General features: G+C 47.5%; 1 protein-coding gene across 5 annotated transcripts in view; it reads right to left on the minus strand.

Moving 5' to 3' along the window:
- The window catches only part of LOC144098720 (uncharacterized), a 621,279-nt gene that overhangs the window by 360,612 nt on the left and 234,269 nt on the right, over nucleotides 1-26,398 (minus strand). For all 5 annotated transcript variants that reach the window (XM_077631548.1, XM_077631549.1, XM_077631554.1 and 2 more), the window contains 2 exons: nucleotides 15,337-15,409; nucleotides 10,785-10,887 (listed from right to left, as the gene is read on the minus strand). In XM_077631548.1, the coding sequence (XP_077487674.1) occupies nucleotides 10,785-10,887; nucleotides 15,337-15,409 (176 nt within the window). The remainder of the gene's footprint in view (nucleotides 1-10,784; nucleotides 10,888-15,336; nucleotides 15,410-26,398) is intronic.

Genomic DNA, 26,398 nt, shown 5'->3' on the forward strand with positions numbered 1-26,398 from the left:
AGAGCACGCACCCACGGCTGTGGGCGAAAGCGAGCCAAGACATGTCAAGACAAGCCGAACGAAAGCGATCTCCGGATGGACCACCGTATACTGATTGGAAATTGATCGCGGCACGCCCTGTGCAGTCGCTTGGCACGAACAGGGGAGGAAAGTATCGAAGACGGGGTGGGGCCCTCGGTGACTTCGCACAGATCGAACCCTTGTCACGCAACCGCCTTGAGCCTATACGCTATCAGACACGAGCGTTAGGCTCGTCCCTGACAAAGGCCGCCCTTGTTGGTTTCACTTCCGCATTGCAGGTCGCCTCAGATAAGGAGACTTGGGACATCAGCTTATTACATACGTATACACTTTCTGCTTCTTGTTCAGGACCCCGGCACGCCGAACGAGTTTCAAGTGCGGAGTGCAGGCAGCGAAACAAAAAATAGGTATCGGATGTTCTTACGACATTTGAGGCATTTTTTGCACGTTTCACCAGGACCCTTTCGTCTGCTCCTTTAGCAGTATCGCGGGTTTCGTAATAGGATCAATAAAGGTACCATACCGCATGCGTGTTCAGTGCATCACGCCTATTCGATATGGAGTCACGTATTGCAATTTACGAGACATTAATAACTACGCGGTTCGAATGCCTTATGTTCCGAGCCGTATGCTGGCAGCGTGATCGTCGTCTGCCTCAACAAAAACCAGAGCTATTTGATTCGCTCTCAGTAACGCCTTCGTCACACCGTTTAACGCAATGAGGGGCAGTTATCAAGGAGAAGAAGTGCCATCCTTCAGTACCGTCTGCCAACGTGGCAAATTGTCCAACAAACGACTGAAATGCGAGCACGGGCTTCACTGCTTTTGTGCCTCTGTGGGCCGCCACTGTTGATCTCTAAGTGGTTTTTAGCAACATGTACAGTCTTTGCCAAAAGTAACCAGGCTGCATGGCTTGCTTCTCAGTCGTATATTACATAGCGGCGATCTTCTGCCGCCCCCTCCACCTCCCTCCGCCTCAAGCTCTAAATCTCTGTGAGGTAAAGACAACCGTTTTCCTCACCTTTAAAGACCTACTGATCTTTCAGAAAGTCGTAAAGGCTCCACCATACGCGTCGAAAGCCCACCATGGATCCTGGTTATACTTTTGGCAAAGACGCTACCTTCACAGCGTAAGAACGCCAGTATCTCATTTCACATGCGCTGAAGAAAAGGAAATTCCATTTCTGTGATAGTGCCTGAGCACCTGAAGCTTTCGAGCTGAGTAAATACCCTTGCCAAACCGAGCAAGGACAGCTGACCTTGTTGAAACAATGACGACTTTGGTATGGACTCGAAAGAATGACGCAATCACTCGTCCACTGGTTGCCTCTATCACACCGCCTGGTGACCGTCACTCTTCTGTGAGGAGGGAGGGTCAGAGCAGTCAGCGAACAAGTAGCCACTTATTTTTTTTTTTACAGAAAATGAGAACAACAGAGGCGGCCTGGAGATAGAAGTCGCTCTTCTGGCCACTGCCCATCTGGGTATGCGTAAAACGTGATGCAATACTGGAGGGAACAGGTTTGAAATAAAAAGGCACATGTGCATTACTCCTGCAGCCGAATGTGAAAAAGTTAGCACAAAAGAAAGAAAAGAGAGACAAGGACAGAAGAAGCAACACCGATAGATAGAAGAAAAAAAAGTCATTATAAGCCAGGTTCTTTAACAGAAGAACTACTTAACAAATATCGACCAATGAAGTTCGGACTACTGCCTGGGCACTTAACCGCTGAATGTTAGCTATATGCCTTCTCAGTCAGTAGCCGCGTTTACATGAATGCAACAGCGGTGCATCGCATCAACTATTTAGGGCATTGCATTCATGTAAACGGCGATAATGCGCTAGGAAAGCACGTCGCATTAACGCGCCAGACAGGGGTAGACCGACAGTGGCAAGTCGACTTCAGCGGTGACTGGAAACAAGTTTGGCAGTCAGTGTCTCTCCTGGAGCTCCCTGTCGTGACTGTACAATACCCGTACAGCCGAATAACAAAGCAGACTTCGCTCAAGATGAGTGTGGCCGGACCCTCTGCCGCGTGCGATGGGCGGAGGGTCACCGTCCCGGAAGACTTGATGCGGTACGTGTAAACAGTAACGCATCTTCTCCGCGAGATATACTAGGAAATGCGATGCGCTACTGCCGCATTTATGTAAACGCGGCTACTCAGACTGCACCTGGTGACGCAGTTTCGATCAAGAGAGGGGCCACATTTCGCGCACATTACGCATTCGCCGCCAGCTCCGCAGTTCAACCCCGATGCGTACAGCCATGCCAGCGTAGAACCGGTATGGGACTCGACTAAATCCCCGTAAACCATGTGCGCGGGGCGGCGATGGTCAGCGGGCCGGATGCAGCGCAGGGACCCAACAACCCACGCGACCACTCACTCCGGCCAGCAGATCCTCTGCTCCGCGCCACTATGCACCGCCCTACCAGCCACCAGCAACACCACTCTCGCAAGGTCGAGGCCGTTTCACTCGGGTGGTGGGAGTCCCGTGCGCCATGCAGGGCAGACACCCTACAGCTGGAGGGAGCAAGGCTATGTCCCTCGCTCTTCGCCCAGAGGACGCCGTCCTCCCCCGTCGGCCTTGCCGAATTCCGGCTGCGCGGTGCATCGTAATTTGGCAGCACCGCTCCCACCAGATCGGCCGCTCAGATTGCCCCCGCCCACCGCGCTGGAAGAAGGAGGGGGGATACAGGCGGGCGCACAAAGGAGCTCGAACGATGCCGCCCTTGCATATGTACGGGCTGGAGCCGTCGCGTCACTTTCCGGCGGGGCTTTTCTTTTCTAGAAGCCTCGAATAACGGTCACCCCTCCTCCGCGGCGGCTCTCCAGTGGGAGAGGAAGGACAGTTTATACCTCCGTGGGTGAGCATTAGGCGGAGCAACGGTTACTCTGCTGGCTCGACTCTCGGTCGCGTCCTCACCACTTATAGTGAGAGAGAGATTGAGAACACAACTAAAGGAAATCGAGGTACAGAGAGGTCAATCTTGGTTAATCTTGGGTAGTGTTTGCAGTCGGCCCTTTGTACTGGACAAGACGTGGCGTGCAGGTCGTTTCCACGCGAACAAGACTTATAATGTCGGTGTCTCGTATAACATCTGCTCACCCCTTTTATGAGGCTACGACCGCCGCGTTGCAAACAGCCTTATTTTCTCTGCAGACGTCTTTATTTCGCTCCGCCGGCGTTGTAGCTCCCCCCCCCCCCCCTTTTTTTTTCCCACCGAGACAACATCACACGGACAAGTACAGAGAAAAACGCTGCAATTAGTTTTACGTACAGCCAACGCCCCGCTCTCCTTTAAAATCAGACCACCCTTATGCTAAATAGGAGTGCACCGCAACACCACCCAGCAAGGTTTCGCTAGAGCTCGAAACAAGTTTATTCCTCCCACGAACGTCAGGACCATTCAAGGAGTATTTTGCATTTCACTAAATCACCTCCTCCTCCCCTGAGCCTATTCTCTCGCAGCCCGCAGCTATCACGGCTCGCAAAAAGAAGACGTAGGGGCCATAACAGCCCATCTCGCAATCTCCAGTCAAGCGTGATGTCTAGCAACGAGACCTAGCCTGTTATGGACGTACGCGACCGCTGACCGCGCTTAATAGACGAAGGGAGTGATCGAGCCTTTCAGGAAGTTTCTCCGACATTGAGTTTCTCTAAGTGACCGAGTTTACACGCTTTTCGCGCAGTTCTGAGAGAAAAAGTTTTGACGCGTGAACGGAGACGCTGCAGTACAAGTGTTCGTGTGATACGGGTCAAAGATTCTCCAACATGGAGTTTCTCCAACATGGAACACTGCATGTTGGAAACCTCCTTGTTGGAGGAACTCCCTCTTGGATAACTAGTTTGACAGTGCTTCATTGCCTCTGCTGCTTTCGTGGGTATGCTTACAATGTGTCGCCGACAGAAGTTGTTTTAGAACGAAACGAGCTAGACCAACATGAAGGTGGCAGCCGAGCGTCAACAAAACACAGAGGCGCTGCGCCGAGCAACGCCGTCGCACTGTCGGCGTCGAATTCGCGGCTTCATTCTGGCGTGAAACTGCTTCGCTACGGCAGAGACGCGGCGAGTGGTTCGTTGCCTCTCGTCGCCGAGAGAGGCACGAAGAGTCGTCGAAGCCGGTCGGCGGCATCGGAGACGTGTGTCCGGCGGTGGCGGCGGGGAGGCCGCTTAGTGCGTATCGAGCACGCAGGGGAGGCGTCGATGCCTTCGCGTGACTGGTCGTCGACCCGGAGGCTCCTCGCGGTCTTCGCCGTGGTGTTCCCCGCTGCTTGGTGCGAGGAGTAAGGTAAAGCCGAGTTGAAGCCGAGGTGACGCCGAGGTAAAGCCGATGTAAATCTGATGTGAAACCGAGGTAAAGCCAAGGTTTAGTTTTGAGTTTACGGAGTTTAACGTCCCAAAGCGACTCAGGCTATGAGGGACGCCGTAGTGGCGGGAGGGCTACGTATAATTTCGACTACCTGGGGTCCTTTAACGTGCAGTGACATCGCATTTCGCCCCCGTCGAAACGCGACCGCCGCGGCCGGGATCGAATCCAAGTATTTCGTGCCAGCAGCCGAGCACTATAAACAGTGAGCCACCGCGGCGTAAAGCCGAGATGAATCCGAGCTAAAGCCGAGGTAAATCTGAGGTAAAGACGAGAGGTAGAGCCAATGTGAAGATGACGTAATGACGAGCTAACGGAGAAGTAAAGGCGAGACAGAGCTGAGGTGAACACGAGCCAAAGCCAAAGTAAAAGCGTGCTAAAGCCGAGGTATGAGAATGTTCGATATAAGAGTCACAGAAACGAGGGATTGTTTTGCCTCTCTGACTGAAGTGCTCCCTGAGCATCGTGTTTGTTGGCAAGCGCGAGAAAACATTCTCTTGCGAGTAAACTTTGTGTTCAACAGGCCTTTCCCTACTGGATTCCTCGAAAGCGCGATTTGCTACAGGGTTTGTCTGCGCACTGGATGAAGGATCATATACTATAGTAATAATGACATTCAGCGATTTAATTACGCATGTCTTTGTGTGCTCGCGAGAAGCCGATATACCAAAATTTCACCAAGTGTAGTGTATTTTAACATCATTAAAATATATTCATAAGATTGCCAGCTATATTTATCAACCATAAAATAATTACACCATATATTTCCTATTGACTGACACAACAATTTAAGAAACAAAATTTCCCTATGATTTTCTTAGTTTCGGTGCGTGCTGGCTTGGGTCATATGCATGTCATAACGAGCCCCTCATTTCCCTACCCTTGTTTGCTCCATGACTGCTCCATGACTGCCTAAGTCATCAATACGCCATTAAAACAGCATAAATCAGCCACTGAACGACATATTTAGACAATCAATAGGGCACCTCACCAGTGAGGTTGCGCATGCGAGTCGTTCTGTTGTTCAGGGCTGTGGTCAGAAGCTCAAAATTACATCACGAAGCGCCATCTTTGATACACTGCGCGCAGTAGTAGCGAATGACAACCAGCAGCTATTGAGCAAAACTAGAATTTTATGCATGAATTTTAAAACATCTACGCATCTCTGTAAACTGCTGTTCATACAATGCAACGTAAACATTCCTTCTTTGTACTTTTGTCCATCTCGCTTGGACCAAAAATGTCTGCAGTGTCACGTAAATAAAATAAATAAATGAAATAAAAGAACAGTACCGACTCAAATTTTCCACACTGCACTACTAGCTTGCTTTGCATAGCACCCTCCCTGCCCAAGCAGCAGAATGCCTCTCCGAACTCGGCCGGACTTCGACATCTCTACCCTTCACGACGCTAACGATGTTATTCTCTTCTTCACTAACTTCATCTATGCATCCAGCATCCCGATCACGATAGGAAATAATAGCACCGACAACGAATTCCACGATTTGTATTGGATTACTTTCCCACTAGTCTCTCCTCTTCTCTCCATCTGGTTTGTTCTTTACATTTTTTTCATGTTTCCGTCAGCCACTGAAAATACAATGGCAAGTTAACTATTTAAGTTGGAGAAAGGCTAAAAAAAAGGTCGCAAATAATAATTCAAAATACAGTAATCACAGGTGACGACTCATGACTCCAGACTAAAAGAAATAAGAAATCAGCCACGAAGTTCGCAGTACATATTTGTTGTAATCAAATTGAAATCTCGCCTTTTTTTTTTCCATTTCCCACGGATTCTAGAAGCTGGCGAAAAAAAAAAATCTCTGCCATATTCACTTCGGGAGCGGTTTGGGCCAGTCGGTAGTGAAATGTAGCAAAGGTTATGCGGGGCTACCCGCGTCTCTCTCTTGTGCCTTGGTCCTTCCACTCAGTGCAGCCCTCACTCATCATGTTGTCGAGCACATGAAACGCGCGAAAATGAAATCAAATTTGCATTGTTCGGCCGCCAACTCTGCAGTCTATAGAGGCGCCCACGCGTAACCTACGGCCAACGACGTCTTGCCAAGGAGCGGGCCGGCAGCGGCCATCGGCCGGCCCGGACCGTCCTTGACCGACCTTCCCCGTGGCCGCGGCCGAAGACGCCGCGGAGCAGCTTCGCCCCAGGCACAAGCCGCGGCAGCCGAGAGGGCGGCCCCGCCCTCCACTTGGATGCCCGGCCGTACAATGTTAGCGACCTGCACGCCCACTGGACGCAGCCGCCGGGACGTCGTGAGTCGGACGGCCGGGGCGGCACAACAACGTGGCAGAGAAAATGCGACCGGAGCGGCGCTTTGCTGCGAGGCCCATGCATGATGCACTGCGCGCTCACCGTCTGGGGGCGCAGCATGTCCGCATCGTGGCCCTGCATCCTAATTCCTCTCGATTACAATTAGGAGAAGCGCGACCTTCACAAAAGTTCGCCGTACCAGAAGGGAACTGGCGACGGCTATGGCGGGCTTGCGCGGCCTAAGCCTGCCGTGTTTAAGGCGCTGAAGAGTTGAAGGGTTCATTGTACCTCCCCAGCCCTCGATTAAGAGAATACTGCGAGAGAGTGTTATGGGCTACAGTTCGAAGAAACTGCGTTTGATGGAACGCTTGTCCGTCACTGTCGACTCGGCAGAAGCGTTGGACGTTGCGTCGCACCGGCATGACAAGTTCAGTATTGAAGCGAAAGCTTCATAACGATAGGTAAAGCCGATTTCGCCGTGCGTTGACGGTTGACCTTCAAATGAGCCAGAGTTCAAGTGTGGCTATAGGCCTTACCATATGTGGTCCACCATGGTGTCGCACCACTTGACCTTTGACCTTGACCTTCGAACTTTTGATTCGCCGGTAGAGGGCGGTAGAATAGGCCTCAGCGTTCATTGAGGGACCAACCTCTCGCGATGAACCGCTAACTGCCACCTGCCAGGGTGGCAGGGTGTGCGCGCTGCCTATCCAGTGTGCGGAACGCACTCAACGTTGCAGACGCCAAGCCGCGTCTACTTGCCCGATGCACCACAGCTTTCGCTCTCTAACCAGGTTCAGCGGCAGTTAAACCGCAACTAATTTGTTTATGGCTAACGAATCCTAGTTCACCTTGGTCAAGCACCTAACGCCAGGAATGGGCCTGCATCAAGACTAAATCCCTTCGGACGTAGATGCTGGGCATAAAAAAGCAGGAAGACATGCGAGGGACAATCCGGTCAGATGTACATCGCTTGTGGCTCATCGCATTCGACAAGCAGTGACATGCAGCGACCTAGGCAACGACGTACCGCTCTATTCAGCCTCCGCCTAGAGCCGGTATAGTTCCACTTAGGCTTAGCAATGTTTCCGAAGCGCCTTGCATGTACTTAAGATTCGTACCGGAATAGATACTAGAATCACATTATCGGACTCGTTTGCCGGACGCGCTTGAGCAGTAATAATCCGCACCTAAGCAAGCGGAAAGCTTTTCGCAACGGTGCCGTTCACCGATCGAAGGCAATTATAGACCTGAGCTGTTCGCAGGACGTCGATAGGCATAGATTGCTTTTGACCGAAGCCATTGCCCGCGGCGGTTCTGAACTGAGCGTCACTTATAATAAGAGGTTTAGCTAACGTTTTACCGTAACCAACATCACCGCACACAAAAATAGAGGTACAGTCTGATGCAACTTGAAGCTGACCTCTTCACACTTAACCTACTCAAAATAAACTGCCATGGCGCACTTTATTTTCACAAGACGGCTGAAAGGAATACCTCCGACGATCACTGCCATAGGGCAGCAAGTGAAACTTTTTGTATATCATACTTCTCGCTCGTGCCAGGAGCTCAGCGTTGGTTGACTTGTTCTCAGATAATTCGCTACTGACACTATTTCATCGCTGCGCCGATTATTTCCCGTCAACAACAGCGCTTAGCTCTGTTTTGTGATCTCGACTGTGGAGATTCCAATAAACGGCCTTTCAATAAACGCCAAGCGCTCAACGTCATCATTATTAATTGTTTGAGCATCCGCCTCGCATAAGGGAGGTGCCGTGTTCGATCCTCAGTACCGCAGTGTAGTAGCAATCTGCTTTTCAATGGGTACAAGCCTTCCTCCGGCCTGGCGCTCTGCTTTCTTGGCGCCATAGACGTACAAAGCTGCATGCTACTTGTGATTCAATAAAATGTGAAATATACTGGCTGCATTATAGGTGTGCGAACAATAAATGTTTTGAATACGGATCGAATATGAATCTTTAGCTTTGAATAACAAATCGAACATCGAATAATAAAGCGTGGGTATAATTATTCACAACAGACTTAACTGACACTTTCACATAATAGAAAGTGCAATTTTTCCCAAGAATGGATCCGTTGAAGAATGGCCGTTTCTAAGGGTGTGCGAATAGCACTATTTCAAAACCGAATGGAACACGAATAGTGCAGTTAAAAACCGATTCGAATAGGAATCGAGAAGGGATACTACCGAATTGCATACGAATTGAATACTAGTACTAATATTAGTCGAATCTTCGAATCGAATATTAATCGAATATTAGTACTAATATTCGATACTTGGTGCGAATATTCGCACGCAGAGATCTCCCCGGGAAGTTCGATGAGTGCTATATTAAAGAGGCGTGGAGAGATGATTAACCCTAGGGGAGTAACCTGGTTGGACATTCCTATCGTAACCGTTCTGTTCGACAGGAAGGCCTTTGCGTAGTTAAAATGGCGCTCGCCGCAACTTAACTCGCTTAGGTCCCGCATTATCGCCTCATGGAAGACGTTATCGAAAGTCTCTTAACTCTAGAGTCAGAATGAAGCGTTCGTCTCCGCTGCGAATGTTTGAAAGGACCTCTTCGCTTCGGAGTAGGAATACATCGCGAGTGGAGATGCTCGCTCCAATCCAAACATGCTGTGCGAAATTAAGTCTTCCGTGACTATTGCTCCGTGATTATGTTCAATTACCCATTCATAAAGCTTGCTCATGCAGGAAGTTGGCGAAATCGACCTAAGAGCGTCGACCATCGGTTTCTTGCTTGGATGATTATTTCAACGTGTTTCCACTCCGGGGGCAGGGAGCCGGTGTCCCAGAGTTCCGTGGTAATGCATTCGGTCAAGGCTGTTAATATATGCTTGGGTCCTAAATTCCTGATTATGAAGTTGTTAATCCTGGCCGTAACGGCAGACTTGTGTTTGACAGCTGCCCTATTTTCCGCATACACCTCCGCTGTGGTAATGGGTTCGTTCATTTAAGGCAGGAAGCTGGGCTAGTTGGTGTTTAGATTGAGAGGACATAGTAGTAGCGCTAAACAACAGGGCCGAAAGGAGAGAAGACAACACAAGCACTAGAACCCCCCCCCCCCCTCCCCCCCCATCAACTGACTTTACTCTCGGTCGGCAATACCAGGCATTTATATTTCGTTCGTTCAATCTTGCGCTTGGTTCGCCCTCGTATGGTTCCACACTGGTGTGAGCTGGGTGCCAGCATATCTTTCAATTAGCTTGTCTTACAGCTCTAATAGTTCTATGCAAAGATACTATAGACGGATACAACGGAAGAACGGAGCGGCAAACACCACTCAAAGCAGACGCGGGTTTTTACTGGAATCCGACTATAGCGGAATATTTTTTTTTTTTGTCGAGTGGATGTAATGAGGCAAATTGTCTTGGGAGCTGAGCACGGTTTGCTACTTTAATTCAGTGTCAACTTTGGAGTTTTTTCAGGCACTTAGCCACGGCTTTCTGTTTTTTTTTTTTTCAAGGACGGGGTTCATGCCTCGCCGGCAAGGGGGGGGGGGGGGGGGTGTCTATTGTTTTAAAAAACTCCCTCCAATAAAATTTCCAGAATTTTCTCGCGATGATGATTCCACTCATCGCGCATACACTGCTATCGTTCCCATTTTTTGCATTTTCTAGCGTTGCTGTTGGTTCCAATCCATTCTCATAGATAACAACACAGAATATTTAAGTACTGAAGATGAGCGGAAATAGTTTCTTCTCAGCCTATGAAAAAGTCCACTAGAGTCTTGCAAGCAAGCGTCTTCCAGGTGGAATGGGCTTCGTCACTGAAAAAAAATTTCGTCCGGCGGAGAGCTTGCAAGTCGAAGCCGCGCTTCAAAAATGTCCCGCCATCTCCCAGAAGACCAAACGCGTATTTTTGGCGGGCCCTCTTAGGAGACAGCGCCATCTCGCGCACTTACGGAGCACCCAGGTGAACTCAACCGCTTCCTTGTATACCTTCTAGGTGGCGCTTTGCCAGAAATAGAAACAAGAGTGACCGGCTCCAACGGCGCGCGTATTTTCGAAAAGAGCGCGCGCATTGGTCGCTGAAGTGTTGGCAGAGAAGCTCGCCGGGTGGGAAGAACGAGAAGGTTGCGCACTGCTAGCGCCACTCACCGGTTGGTGGAGGAAGTCGTGTAGCGTGTACTTGACGGCGCCCCGGCTCATCTTGCATAGGGTCACAAACTGGGCATCGCGGGCTTCCTTCTCCCTCAGCACTCTGCATCAAAGTGTGAGAATGTTTTGGTGAGGGTTGTTTATAAAGTGACAGATATGCCATATCGGAAACACTGAAAATACTTCGGTAAGGCAAAAACCAAGACTGAAATTAAAGGGACACTGAGGAGAAATTGAAGTTGGCTTGTATCGATAGAATAGCAGCTCCTGATCACAAAAACGCCACTCTTACTGAAAACAAAGCTCTTGTAATGTAGAAAATAGCAAGAACCAAAATACAGGTGTCGCCGCCACAGGCCAATCTCGCAAGTACAAGCGTGATGACTTCCTAGGACAAGAGGCGCCACCTTGGAGGAATTTTCCTTACTTCATGGAAGCCACGATTCTCTGAGGCTGGCTAAGGAAGGTTGCGCACCGCACCGCTAGCCGTCAGAAATCACGGAGTCTGCGTTTACGTCACGTATCACGTCACTCCGTTCTGAGACGTCATAAGAGTTGCCGTGGCGTCATAAGAGTTCCCTGAGTTTGAATCAGAGCGGCGGGAAAAACTTTTTCATCTTCGAATCCAAATTTCTTTGAAATAAATGCATCTTTCGCGCCCGGACAAGCGGCAACAAAGCCATGAAATGCCGAACTATCAGATTTTGCTAACAAAAAAAAAAATGATAGAGTTCTCCTCAGTGTCCCTTTAAGTGAAAACTAGGCTAGGTTGTTTTATTACTCCATAAGTAGCGTTGTATGGTCGAAAACTGCGCCCAAAAAGTAAATTTTCAGACAGGAGGTTTACAGGTCGATGGCGACCCAACGATGTAGATGCCGCAGCCCTGTTCTTCTGAAGCAACTCTAACCAAGTGTCTCTGCATCATATTTCCAGGACTGATCGCGCTTCACAATTAGCATCTACACAATTGCGCCTTTTGACAAAAAGGAGTGTAGCTGATGGTAGGCCTTGTTTACTGTGCCGAAAACTATTTCGGACTTAACTTCGCGCTGCTCGGGAGTTAGAATTTTCTGCATTTTATTTATTTTTTTGAAAGCGCACCGTGATTCAGAGTACCGAAAACAAGTTTAAGGCTACATGGACCAGACGTAAAACCCGTCGATTCGTTCCAGGTTCTTTCATTGTTTTAGCTGGATTTTCTTGCAAACTTGCAGACAAGAGTTGATGCTTACAGCACAAAAAAGTTTACGCGCTAACATTGGCTGCCACAGAACAGCTCATATGTTCCTGCATCTTAAATTCATGCATGCTAAAAATCCATATCTTACGTCTACTAATTTCGATTCGCAATCTATATTATACGCCCTATATCTTAAATTCCCTAGATTCATTGTTATGCCGTAATTCATATTTCTTCCTATCCAATTTTTTTTATTTCCTGCAAGTATTTAATTGCGATCCCTGTAACTTAAAACCATCAGCAGGCCGCAATGCATTGAAAAATTATCAATTTACATGAATATTACCGTAATCGTAAATGAAATCGGCGAATGGAATACTCTTCTTGAAAAACCTAGATAAATCTGCGCAATATACACGACACACAGAAGCAACTTACAGACGACAGGACTAGAAAAAATGTGCTGCCGGGCTAATTGATTCATTTTCTGAAAAGACATAACGATTTGCTTAAGCTCTACGCCACACAGGAAGAATACGGGACAAGCGCAATCTTCATGGCTTTCCAATAAATGGACAAACTAGCCTGAAAACTTGGTATTTATGAAATAATCGCGAACAATAGTAGACACAAAGAAATGATTGTATCGCTCAGTTAGTGAAATGTAGCAAGGTGAAGGAAAACCAGAAAGTGAGACGCCGCAAGGAGAACGCTCTACACGGGCCTGTGCTTATCCCACTTTGTAATCGTAGAGTGATCTTGAGTCACTTCTTAGCTACACTTAACCTGCGCTGGCACTTGGCGTTGAAGCATCTTCAGCTTTGTTGTAATCGACTGATCACGGCGTAGGCAAGTTGAGTTAGTGAAATCTTAAACAATACTGGGAGAAGCAAGGAAGAGAAACGCATAGCGAAAATTATAAAGCTACTGAGTGGAGTGGCGGGACACTAAGGCAAGAAATAACCAGAAGAGCGAAGGAAAATAAGCACGCTCCGGCAAACCTGTTACTCTACGCAACCACACTGACTAGGCATACTGGAACATCATAAGGACGAACAAAGATGTCGAAGGGCTAGGTTGGTCAGTGTATTGCAGAGGGGAGCCGTTCGACCAGGAAAAAGTGTACAGGAAATACAGTAACGGAGACCGGGGTGAAAACAATTACAGCTGAACCTTGTCAGAACGAGGTTGAAGGAGCCCTACGATTACTTCGTTGTAGCGCTAGCTTCGTTATAGCCTGTGCTCAATCAGCTTCAAAAGGTTCATTCTTCCGTTATTTCCAGTATTTCATTATAAACCGCTTTGTTATAACGAGTTTCGACTGTACATGCAAAAACAAACGGTTGCGAACGGAAATAGAAAAGCAACTGCGGGGAAAACAGTATTCTGTAGTGCAAGCCATGAAATGCGATAATATTATATTTCCAAACAAGAACTCTAAAACAGAGTTTGGAGTGTGAGTGGAAAGAAACAAAAACAAAACCTAGATCTGACAACGCAGCTTTACAGCATAGCACTACTGTAATGTAAAAAAGCTAAGCAAACCTAAGGTGGTTTCTTTGGCACAACACGTTTGTCGTGCCCTATAGGTGACTTTACAGGAAAATTAAGTGTTAAAAGAAGTCATTCATTCCTTGAATTGCAGGCTTAAAAAAAGACAGAAGGCCTGTCAGTGATAAATGAAAATAGGCCATACTGATAAAGAAGAAGCAACTTCATGGGACGCCGCAACTCCTTCTGAACATAGCAAATAAACCCGCTCAGTCTGTAGATCGTGTCGTCATGAACGCCACAACTAAATATTACACCTCCACACACAAAAGAAAACGCAGAATCACGCACGAAAATTGGCTTCGTCTTTCCTGTGGCTTTTAAAGCAAAACATTTGCCCTCTTCATGTGAAGTGTCTAAGCATTTAAACTTCGAGACGGCTATCCGTCAGATACTTTGAGGCGTCACGTGAGCGTCAAGCAGCAACTATCGCGAAAGAGCACTTAACGTAACGAGCAGACGAAGTGCAGACGAGCTGCGTCGGCACCTTGACGCGTCACGTGTTCCAAGACTGGAAGTAGCTGCATTGCGATATAATTAAAGACGCAAAAAATAAAAATAAACGACGACGTAGAAGTTTATTTCCTCGCGAAAAAAAAAAAATTTTTTTAAGTATCTGTTTTTCCCGCGCACAATAGTGTATTGGAATCGGCTAAAAAATAACTTCGTATCTGCACCAAAATTAACTTCTTTCTTATCGTGTTTGCCGGTACGTTATTTTGTTTTGTATAGCGTTCACAGTGAGAATCTTTTAGTTCTTTGGTGTAAACTCGTGCGATTTTGTTTTTTTAAGCCCAGTCTGTATGCTTTGTATTTATTATAATATTAGTTTTATTAACCTGTAAAATTTCTATACATGTCATTGAATGTATTACGCTTCTACCACCCAGCTGAAATCACGGCATGGTGACTGCAGTATTTACGAAATAAACAAATAAAAAATAAAAAAATAAAAAATAATTACGCCCACGATGAGTTTTCACCAGGTGGGGCTGGTCGAGAGGCTCCTATCTTTGAGCGTGCTAGGAATCACTACAGGAGGAGTGAGGTGCGCGGAAATGGCGAACGGTAAACTTCGGGTCCCGATAACTCCACTCTCACAACATGCATTCGAAATTTTCTTGCTGGAAGAGATTCATGAAACAGTGTCCTTCAACATCGAATGCATGTGGCACCTTTTTTGAAAGTAAAAAAAAAAAAAAACTCTTGCGCGGCTCCTTTAAAGACAGTAAGGGTTTTTAAAGCAAGACGCTTTTTCACTCTAAGTTAAGCGAGAAAGTGAGTTTTTCTGGCACTTACAAACGTAGATTTAAAAATGAAAAGCGATGCCTTTAGTAACCATTGTTTTTTTCTTTGTTTTTGGATGCAACCGCATGCGCCCTATACCTTTGTCTGTTCATTGTCATATAATCTTCAAAAAACTTCATCTTTAAAAAACAGCACATTCCTCGCTCAAATGGTTTCAATAAAGATGTACTGTCGTATTGTCGCGAAGTCACAGATTGCATCTTTACAGGTGCATCTTTACAGGTGGTTCATTTCGTCTTGGTCGATAATTTATGCTTACATGCAAGCACAACTTACTCCCTTTCACGTGGGCTGCTCACTTGGAACTGTAGTACTTAAGAATCAGCGTGATCTATAAGTGATCGATCAACCATTTAGCTGAACATGGCAGCGAGAATCGAAAGAAGTCTTCAAACTGCTCCGCGCCAAAGGTTTACTGAGTGGCCGCATGCGCTTTCCACCTTGCTGTTTTTTTGCTGCCCTCAAGGACACAAAAACCTTTTCCGCGCTGTGATGCACGAAATTTCACTTACGGTAGGACGACTCGCTGCAGTGATGCCTGGTAATCCTCGTACTGGCTCCACAGCAGCTTGGTGAACGCGTTGCCTGAAACGAGTAAAGGGCAAATCTCGGTTGAGTAAGGGAGTGGCGTAGGTAATGGTCACCATCAAATTCCTGCTGTGCGCATTCAAGGCAAAATACAAAAAAGTGAAACTTTCCACGATGGCAAATACCAGTTCTTGAAGTTCAATGAGCGAAAATGAAAAACTGTGGGGACTCTACCCGCCGCGGTGGCTCAGTGGTTAGGGCGCTCGGCTACTGGTCCGGAGTTCCCGGTTTCGAACCCGACCGCGGCAGCTGCGTTTTTATGGAGGCAAAACGCTAAGGCGCCCGTGTGCTGTGCGATGTCAGTGCACGCTAAAGATCCCCAGATGGTCGAAATTATTCCGGAGCCCTCCACTACGGCACCTCTTTCTTCCTTTCTTCTTTCACTCCCTCCTTTATCCCTTCTCTTACGGCGCGGTTCAGGTGTCCAACGATATATGAGACTGATACATATATGAGACAGATATATATATATATATATATATATATATATATATATATATATATATATATATATATATATATATATATATATATATATCTTACACGCCTCTAAATAATTAAGGAGGCTAAACGTAATAGTTGAAAAGTTAAATATTCAATATTAGATAACCGCCTGCTAGTTATTACGTCTTAGCTACAAAAAAAACTAGTCTATCGCCACAGTCGACCACGCCTAGTGTTAAACTGCAACACACTCTCGCTGCACATCGTCGTCTTCTAAAACTAGTGCTGCTATCGAACCAATAACGTCCTTAGACGTGCCGACGACCCAGCAAAGCAAAATAATGAGCCTACAGAGTCTGAGACATATACAGAGCTGCGCTCAAATTTCGCATTAGGGAGAATAGTAATCGTGCTTAGAATGTCTTAAATCCATTTCGCTGTGTTGATAACTAAGACGTAAAGTTTGGAACTTTTCTTGAGTGTCGATAACTTCACTTTAATTCTAAAGCACCCCCCCCCCCCCGCCTTCACATTCATCGGGAGGAAAGAATATCACAAGAGTTTCTTAACGGCTTTTCAAGAAGCGTAATACGGTTTCCACAGCGAACCTGCTGTCAGCCTTTGCCTCGCCCACTGCGCGCTGCGCGCACGGCAACGGAGCAGTGCGGCGGCTTCCAAAGTAGCTGCATGAGAGACCGCATACATGGGATTATGTCCAGGGGCGTCAATCGCTCGAGGCTTCCCCCTCCTCTGTTTTCTTTATTTCTTCCTTAGTCGCCCCCGTCGAACCCTAAGCAACCCGTGACGTCGTCGGCGGCGATTAGAGAACTCGTTCGTTACACACCTCTGGTGCCCCGGGCGGCCCGCGCGGCAGCCTCGGTCGCTGTAGCAGATTGGATGAGATTAAGCAAGATGGATTCGCGGCTTACTCCTTACCCGGCCGCGCGCGCGTAATCGGGGCGTCTGAGTTAATTTCTCAAATCTGTTATCGAGCACACCGAGCGCCCCCTCGGAAGGTCCGGCACTGCGTCGCACCCTTCCCCCCCTTTCCACCTTTTATTTGTTTTCTTTTTTCCTCGACCTCCGTACTTGTGCCGCCTGGGAGCCCCTTCTAGCGCGCCAAGCCCCATCAGTCTTACAGACGTCACGACGCTTTTGCGAATGGCGCTAGCACCACTGGCGAAGTGTCGATGGGGCCCCGCGTTCCCTCTGCCTACGCCGCCGAGTCCCGTTCGATGCATACGCTCACGGCCGTCCTTGCTGGCAGGAGAGCAATTACAAAGCTAAATGACCGCTAGAGGAACCCCCTCATCTGTCTCCACTTCTTTCTTTGTTCATTTATGTTTGCCTGCATTTTCCGAGAGCGGCCCGTCTTTCGTTTGGCTCTTCAGAAAGAACTGCCGTCTGCGTTTGCTTGACTGAACTTGCAGCCGAAAGGGCGCCAATCAGGTTCGGTGTTAGTGACTTTGCTTTGCGAGTTGTCGCGGGAATGGAGGTGGAAAGAGCCGCCCGGGCGTGACAGAGGCTTCGGATGCAGCGACTGGCCTGGCTACTCTGCACGGCCAGCGTGAACAAATGGAGAAGCGAACGGGTTTAACTGAAAATATGAGGAAAAAATGAGGAAGAAATGAGGGAAAAAAATCGAAAGAGCAGGAAAGCAGAAACATCTGCTCATGCTGGTGGAGAAAGGCAAGCGCAAATTTCTGCATTAGACTTTTAACATGCTTCATTAAACCTAAATGTAATCATTACGCTGTATTTAAAGAAAAATACTCGGTTGCAATTTGTAGAGAGCGCTGGAAGCCAGCAGCTGCGCTTGCGTTCGGAGGTGACACGATTACTTCGCTTATTTTTTCCCATTTAAATACGGCGCTGAACAAACAAGGGGTGCACAGATTCGCGGTGGTCTCAAGCTCAAGCTAAAATGGCTTCCCCATGACCCACTTATATAGAGTACTGCAAGCGGCGGACTTCTCCACGTACCTTGCTAGTCAAAGCAATAATAAGAATGCAGAGACCTCGCTAGAAAAGGTTGTGAAGGCCACAGGGTGATCGTCGGTGGTGTGGATGAGAAGTCTGAGAGACACGTTCGAATGGTGTGAGAGAAGACTGCGCGGCTTCGCGCTGCGATTCTCAAAGCACGTGGTGGATACCTTTCTTGGTCGAACTACAGGTGAATGCACCATAGAAGAGTCTACATATGTTGCGCACAACTCCGCGCATGTGCAGAATCGCTTAAAGCGTACAGCTGCATCACTCTACTTTGTGAATCATGCCTCAAAACTTCAACTGCTGCTCTATGTTACAGAAACAGAACGCCGCTGTTGGCAAAAGGGTCACCCAGTCACACACAGCAGGTTCTCGAGATGCGCTACGCACACCCATACACAAATAAAATGCAACACTCGGGAACATAATCCCAAAATCCCGCCTCTTAGCTGCCCTTAATCCTGCGTCCCGGAGCTGTGCGCTGTTGAGAAGTTGTGTGTCTGGGCGCTCGCCGTATTCCCCCCCCCTCCCCCCCCCCCTCTTTCTCTCCAATTTCATTCATTCTCTTGTTTGCGTTTCTCATACGCGCGGCCTCTGACCCGCCGCAGATAATGTCGCCCATACAGCGGGCAGATTCAATGCATAGAAATCGACTATTTTAAGCTCGCGCTTCTCCGGCCAGCCCTGCAAAGAACACACAGTTCAGTCGCCCCATGTTTGAACGCTCCGCCATCGAGCGAATACTGTTCGCCACCACACGCTGCGCGCTGCTCCACTGGCTTATTTTGTCGAGCGGCGAGTCCCGTTCAGGCCAGCCGGTCCGGTGCGGACACCCGCTGTTTTCGACTGCTCGGATGCCTTCGCAGGTTCGTTCCCTTCGCGGTGTAACACCTGCCACCCGAAAATAAGCATCGAAGTCGGCGTGGACCGCCGTCGGAATGCTGTGTCATCAATTGCACGTGGGCTCGGAGTTCTCGAGTTGCGGGACGACTCGTGACCCACAAGTGCGAGCAGCCACGCCCAAGGCGGCGTTGTCCATTCATGTACTACGAATATGTAGAATCTCCTTCGATTCTTTCTTCGCCTTTTGTTGGTGCGAGGTGGTACAATAGAGGTTCGCGCAGGCGTAATTCTAGGAACAGCTAAATCTCAGTCTCTTACTCTGTATTTTTTTATGGGGGTTTAACGCCCCAAAGCGACTCAGGCTATGAGGGACGCCGTAGTGAAGGGCTCCGGAAATTTGGACCACCTGCGGTTCTTCAATGTTTACTGTCATCGCACAGTACACAAGCCTCCAGATTTTCGCCTCCATCAAAATTCGACCACCGTAGCCGGGGCCGAACCCGCGTCTTTCGGGCCAGTAGCCGCGTATCATAACCGCTGAGCCACCATGGCGGCTCTGACCCTGTAATCGTCGACCTGATTAAAATATGACCCTGAGCTGTCCCTGAGAACAGAAGTTTCGCAGATTTTCGAAGTTCACGAAGGAGGAAGAACGCCTGGCCGTTCTCATAACGTATAGCCCTTGCGAGACGAGACGTACGCATACGAAATCATACACGTTTGGTAGCGTGAATTTCGAAGATAGTCAATGGCCTAGGCTTCGACTGACAGCTCGCTTTTTCTCCCTGAATTTGATAACTGTATGGGCTCGAAAAAAGGCGGCGAGAATAGAACGACTTGACATTAACGACTGCTATCGTACCTCTGTGACCCTTTTGTGCTTGTCATTATTTTTGTGCTCTAGCGATGTCAACGGGACACCAAATACCGTTATCGTCCGCCCTCGTCGAATTTATGTGTCTGTCAGTTACCGCGAGCTTTCAAGACAAACCCATTAGGCATTTTTGAGCATCTGGAGATTGATGCCGGAGGAACAGGAAGTTCTCCTTGCTGTTCGCAGCATGCAGATGCTGCAAATGTCTGCTCGTTCTGCGGAAACTTTATAGCATAGTTTTCAAGCAGAGCTTCACGCTTAGCATGGTTAAATTATTGTGGAAAGTACAGCGTAACCGATAAAAATATAGTTTGTTTGAAAAGTATTTATTTGAAGTGTGTTTCATACACTTCAGGAAGGAGGCCAAAAGGCGTGGTGCCTGACGAGGGCCTTCCTCCCTGGGGGTAAGCAAACTGCACTCGGCACATACACACACAAAATAAACAAATACAATAAATGTAGCGGTCGCCATTACACTTGCTGGCATGTTAAAAGAAAAACAAAGGAAAAACTGTACAACAATGTTAAGGTATCTTCGAAGTTGTTAAGATGCGTGCTGTTGGGTTACAGGGAATTATAAAAAGGAAAAAAAATATATATACAATCATGTTGACTGTTATCAATTTATAATATGTCACAGGATGTACCGGTTAGTCATGAAGTCAACAGTGCAATCACTTTTCTCTTGTATATTTTTTGAGTTCTGCATTGATGGAGGAGGTCATGAAAATTTCTGTTTTCATTCAAAAAGGTAGTCATATGATATCTAATCGTTTGGAATCCGTAATTTGTTCTTGATTTTGGTGCTCTTATTGTCATGTGTCGAAGGGGATATGGGTTTTGCGGTAGTTCTGGTGTTGCACAAAAATTAGTTTCAAGATGAAATCTGTTATATGTTTCAAGTGCTAGCCGAAGAGTTTTTAATTGAAAAATTGTCAGTAACCCCAAGCTGTTCCACCACGAGTTAGTGCTATCCAAGTAGCCTAGATTAGCAATTGCTCGTATGGCCTTTTTCTGTAGTAAAAACAAAGCATTTAAATTAGTCTGTGTTGAGTCTCCCCATATCAGTAAACAATAGTGAAGATGTGAATGAATTAAACTGAAATAAAGTTGCTTTTTGAGCCATACTGGCAATAGAAGTCTAAATTTATTTAGAAGGCCCACTGATCGCGAAATTTTTTTTCTTACTTGATTAATATGGTCAGTCCACAACAGGTGTTCATTAAATATAACTCCAAGGAATTTTATTGACTGTACTCGTTGTAAAATATTCGAATTGTATAATATGATTGGCTCATTATCTATGACTTTATTTTTAGCTCTGAATATTACATACTTCGTCTTCGTGATGTTTAGTTCTAACCTGTTGGCCCTCAACCATAATGTAAGGTTTGCTAGCCAGAGATTAGCTCTACATTCTATTGCTTGTAAACTCGCGTCATGAAAGAAAATATTTGTGTCGTCAGCGTATAAAACTGTTTCGGAGGAAGGAAGAATATTAACAATGTCATTTATGTGAACTAGGAATAGAATAGGACCCAGTATTGAGCCCTGTGGCACACCAGTGCGTATAAGGCCGTGGCTTGAAGGTATGTCGTTAATCATTGTGAATTGTACTCTGGATGATAAGTAGCTCTGAATAAGATTAAGTGCGGAACCTCGTATCCCATAGATTTGTAATTTGCGCAGTAAAATTTTGTGACAGACCGAGTCGAAGGCTTTTCTAAAGTCTAAGAATAGTCCAAGTGTAAAAATTCTGTTTTCTATATTGTTAATTATTTTATCCTTTATGTGAAGTAAAGCTTTTTCCGTAGATTTCCCTTTCTGAAAGCCATATTGTTCTTTCGCAATAGCTCCGATCTTAATGAAGTACGAAGTAAGGCGGGTATTGATGACTTGTTCAGCAATTTTTGAGAAGACCGGTAAAACGGATATTGGGCGATAATTGTTAGGATCATTATAGCTTCCCGTCTTATGTACCACACAAACTCTTGCTATCTTTAATTTATCTGGAAACCTGCCTTCTTTGAGCATTTGGTTGCATATATGGGACAACAAAGGTGCGATAATATCAGATACGGCTTTTACTACCTCACCCTTGATGTTATCAGCTCCAACGGAGCAGTTATTTTTTAGACGTATTATATACGAAGAGATTTCGGCTGTAGTTGTTGGGGAAAGAAATATCGAAGGCTTTGGTATGCCTTTAAGATATGACATTGGATCAGTGCATGCTGTTTGCGCAGACTGATTGTCACCAACCGTCAGGAAGTGTTCGTTAAACATGTCTGATAAGGGACGACCTCTGAGTGGAACGCCATCTACCACAATCTCTACTGGAGTTGGCTCGGTTCGTTTTGATACTAAATTGTTGTATGACCTCCATATCTGATTAGGGGCAAGTTTATTAGCGAACGCTTTTGCGTAATATTCCTGTTTTGCGGTTTTTAGATCAGTGTTGAGCTTATTCCTTACAGCTTTATGCAAGTTTAGTATATTGATGTCCTTGTGCTTCAAAAAATCAGCAAAGAGATTGTGTTTTTGCCTTATTCTTTTGTACAGCTCTTTCGTAACCCACGGTTTCTTAGACTGTACGCTGTAACCCTTAAAAAATGTTGGTACACAGATTTTTGAAAGTATGAACCTACATTAAGGGTAACCAGGATTAGATTGTACAGAGGAATGGATTCTATGGGGACATCAAACAACTCTTTCAGAGTAACGGATTCTGTGACTTTGCGTGGTTTGACGTGCGTGCTTTGGTACAGATTGGCTGAGGCAGCGGTGTACCGGGCGAGACGTAGGCCTACTCTAACATTACAATGACTCACAGCGACTCCGCCTCGCTTGCGTGATGTCTCGGATGTGAGCACGCGTAATTGAAGAGTGCGTACGCGTCCTTCGTGCTTCGCTCTACAGTTTCGCCCTTCGCGAGGCCATTTAGCGAATACGAAATTGGCTACGCAGCCAGGCGTATCGGTAACAGTGGCGTTAACGCGTCGATAACCACGGACAACCTCGGGGTTTATGCATACAAGCCCACTAACGTGAAACGCTCGTTACGAACGGAGAGTGAGCGGTTGCGTGACCTCATCGTTTTTCATATCACTCAATGCGCGCCGCGATCGCCAGTGCCGCTGTTCGCGCATGCGTTTCGGGTATTTCGCGTGGCCGCTTCGACCACGAGAAACTGCGTGCAGGTATCCTGCTTTCATTGCTGCCCGCAGGCTGTGAGCAGAGGCCGTTGACGAGTCGTTTTGCCTCGCTGGTTAATCAACGACTTTATCCTCTTGCGTTCCTGGATCACGATGAAAACTTGGCTCTGACTTCGAAACGTGCCTTTGCGCATTTGAAATGCCTTTGAATACGCCTTCACGAATTGTCCTTCATATTTATTTAATCTTCATGCGAATACATTATTAGTCGCATTACGAGAACAGCCGTGTGCGTGCGTGCGTACTGCAGATAGTACAGAAAATAATCCCAACGACGTCAAGAAGAATAGGGTGACGTCATCAAGCGGCCGTGCGACTAACACAACAATCCGAGCACCGCCACTGCGTAGAATCCTATGCATGTGGGTAGTCTGTATATACTCGCCACAGGTAGACCTTCATGTGGCACCAGTTTTCCCGACATTCGTACCAAAATTGTGACGCAGTCGTTTGTAGTACACAGTGTTCGGGTGGAGTCACAATATTTAGCGTAGCATAAAGCTTACATGTGCTAGTGAAGTTGGAGGCTAGCTTGCGACAGGGTTTGGTTTATGGTTTAGGGGGTTTTACGTCCCAAATCAACTCAAGCTATGAGGGACGCAGTAGTGAAGGGCTCCGGAAATTTGGACTACCTGGGGTTCTTTAACGTGCACTGACATGCACTGCATGCACTAATGTTAGTGCACTGACGTGCACTAACGGGCCTCTAGAATTTCGCCTCCATCGACATTCGATCCCGCGGTCGGGATCGAGCCCGCGTCTTTAGGGCCAGCAGCCGAGCGCCATAACCACTGAGCCACCGCAGCGGCTGCTTGCGACAGGGATTCGAATTGACGACATATGCACCTACAATCGTATGGCTTCCGAGGCATTTGTGCCAAAATTGTGACGCAACCGTTTGTCGTACAGTGTTCCGGGTGGTGTCACGCGCGCGTGTATGTGTGTTTTTGGGGGGTGGGTATCAGTGCACCCAGGGACAGTAATGCTTTCGTATTCTTACACGTAAGCAGTCTTAAGTGTTTATGCCGAATTTTTTATACTCAGCCCCTTGCTTACATCATCACGGTAACCACAGGAGGCTTTATATGTTCGAAACAGGTGCCAAACGGCAATCAATAATAATAAGGAAAAAAAACTGCTGCTCTTTTCATATCGAAATGCGGCAGTTGTAAGAGGTGTCGGGAGCAAGGTTGCCTACGAGGTGGCTGACTATAGGGTAGTGGGTTCGATGCACGACTGCATGTTGACGGAGGAGAAATTAAAAAAAAAAATTTCCTCTACGATTATGCTTACTCGCTAATGCGTTTCAACGGCGCCGCTGTTTGTGCTTTTGAGTTTTGCGATTTAGTGAAGAGACTCTACCAACACCTATCGGAGGCCTTCGAACGACCCCGCGCTGCCAGTGACGTCAAGTTCCTTAACGTGAGGTGACGTTAGGGTGACGTGAGCCGAGCTGGTCACGAGATATGTTACGCGTACGCTATACGAAGTTGCTCGCGCTAGGAGTGAGTCGTTAACAGCTTGACTGTGAAATGACCTAAGGAGACTCCCGTGCACAGCGATAGGGCTACAAGTCGCGGAATTCTTAGCCGCCGACTTCTGATCTGAAGCTCAGCACTATGACGTCCCGCTCACAACCAGCGTAACGAATCTTGATACGCTGATATTAGCAACACCGTGCCGTGACCAACATAACGCATGCAGAAACACACTGGCTGATGATGTATACGCTTGTCTAGCGACCACACGCGCAGCACGAGCTGAATTAAACATTACAGACCGGCAAGCCTTCAGTCTAACAAGGCCCAAATGCTGTCGCCGCCTTCATTCAAGCTGCAAGAAGAACAAAATGCATTCATCACTCAGAGGATAAAGAACCCAGCCTCGGAACACAACCCAGTAGCGGCGCTCCGCAGCGGTCGGTAGCGACCACCAGGAGGAAGGAAATGTGACTAGCGCACCGGACCCGCCCAGTTCGCCAAGAAAACGGAGGGGGGTAGCGGAAGTTGCCCTGGGGCACCCAACGTGAACGTGCGTGACCATCGCGCACGCAATGTGTGCCCTGATTGGTCAATGAAGTGTTGGCGCGCAAATGGGAGCTTAGGCGTCGTCGGCGCCCACGGGTTGCGTAGCGGCTGCGCCCGGTGGGAAGTGGAACTCGTGTACGATCGCGTACAAGCACTACGCGGACACGACTGCCGGGACGCGGAAGAGACGCAGGCCTAGCCTAAGGCTTTTGATTGAGGCTCGGGCATTAATGCCTCTCCGGCCACCACGGCTCGGCGGCGGGCCGACGTAATAGGACAATGAATTGTGGGAATAGGAGACAGAGTAACGACATGGGATAAACACTAGGACCGCTGTAGATGCTGCCGGCAAATGCAACACGAATGAACGTTGCGTGCATGAGAAATCAAAGAAAAAAAAGAACAGTTCCAAAGAAACGGATGGATGTCGTGGACACATTCTTTTCATCATTCATTCGTTTGTCACCTCTTCCCCACTCCCCGGCGCTGCCTTTGTTACCACAGCCGGCGACGTACTACGGCGTTACCCGCTAGCTACCACGACTGACGTCACAGGCAGCACCGACCAATGGTATGAGGGTACAGGAATAAACTGAGAAAGAAAACGAGCAAACTGCGGCCCCTAGTCTTAATCGTGTCGTTGGTACAGTCTAGATGAATTAGTTCCATAAAAGGAAAAACGCTTCTTGTTCTCAGCTACAACTTCATCAGAGAGAGAGAGAGAGATGAAGGAAAAAGTAACGACATACGCATTAACAAAAAGCCAACTGTGGATAAGATAGAGATGGGGAAACAAAGGAGCCGTTGCACGCTTTGGGCTCTTCCATGCGCCGATCTTGCCAGATTTGAAAAACATTGTATAGGGATGGAAAGAACGAAATGCGCACCGGAATTACCAATTATTCGCAAAATTCACCATCAGATAAATGACAAGCAAAGCTCATAAAGCATGCACCGGCGCTTCATCGTCCCCGTATGGTGATTATGCTCTGCTTCACTCACTGCCTTTGATTTTTTTCTCTGCGGTGTCTTCGATCTTCCAAAACGGCCAAGAGTGTATCAAGGAAGGCACCGTAAAAAAATAACTCACGTCGATGTTTTTATTCTTTGCGTAGCTCATCTGTCCACCTGAAATTATCAGCTGACAAGATAAATGCGCCTTTTGGACCTTGGAAAGAAATAATAACCGGCGACACAGATTCGGCGCGGATTGAGCTCGTTTCAGAAGAACTCGCGCATATCAAACGAGCGGCAGAAAAAGAGGCTACGTGAACAGACTAGGGTGCGACGATCGCTCACTATCATAATCTGGAAACCTCGATATTTCGCTTCGTGGAGCTCCTGCAGCGCTGAGACAAAGTAAATCAATAATAAAGAAAAAAGCGCGAAAGAATGCACCAAGCACGAGAGAAAACTGGGACAGGTGCGAAGGCTAACTAATAATTAAAGCGGCCGCCGCCACCCAAGGCTGCTCCATCACAATTCTCCGAGCACGTCCCCCAGAGAGTATGTGCCACGAACTGGGGAGTTATAAAGGATGAAGAAAGCAGAGCCAAATGGGGGCAAACGTTTTCCCGCCAAATGCTCGCGGTTG

The sequence above is a fragment of the Amblyomma americanum genome, chromosome 7 (genome assembly GCF_052857255.1).
Source record: "Amblyomma americanum isolate KBUSLIRL-KWMA chromosome 7, ASM5285725v1, whole genome shotgun sequence".
NCBI lineage: Eukaryota > Metazoa > Arthropoda > Arachnida > Ixodida > Ixodidae > Amblyomma > Amblyomma americanum.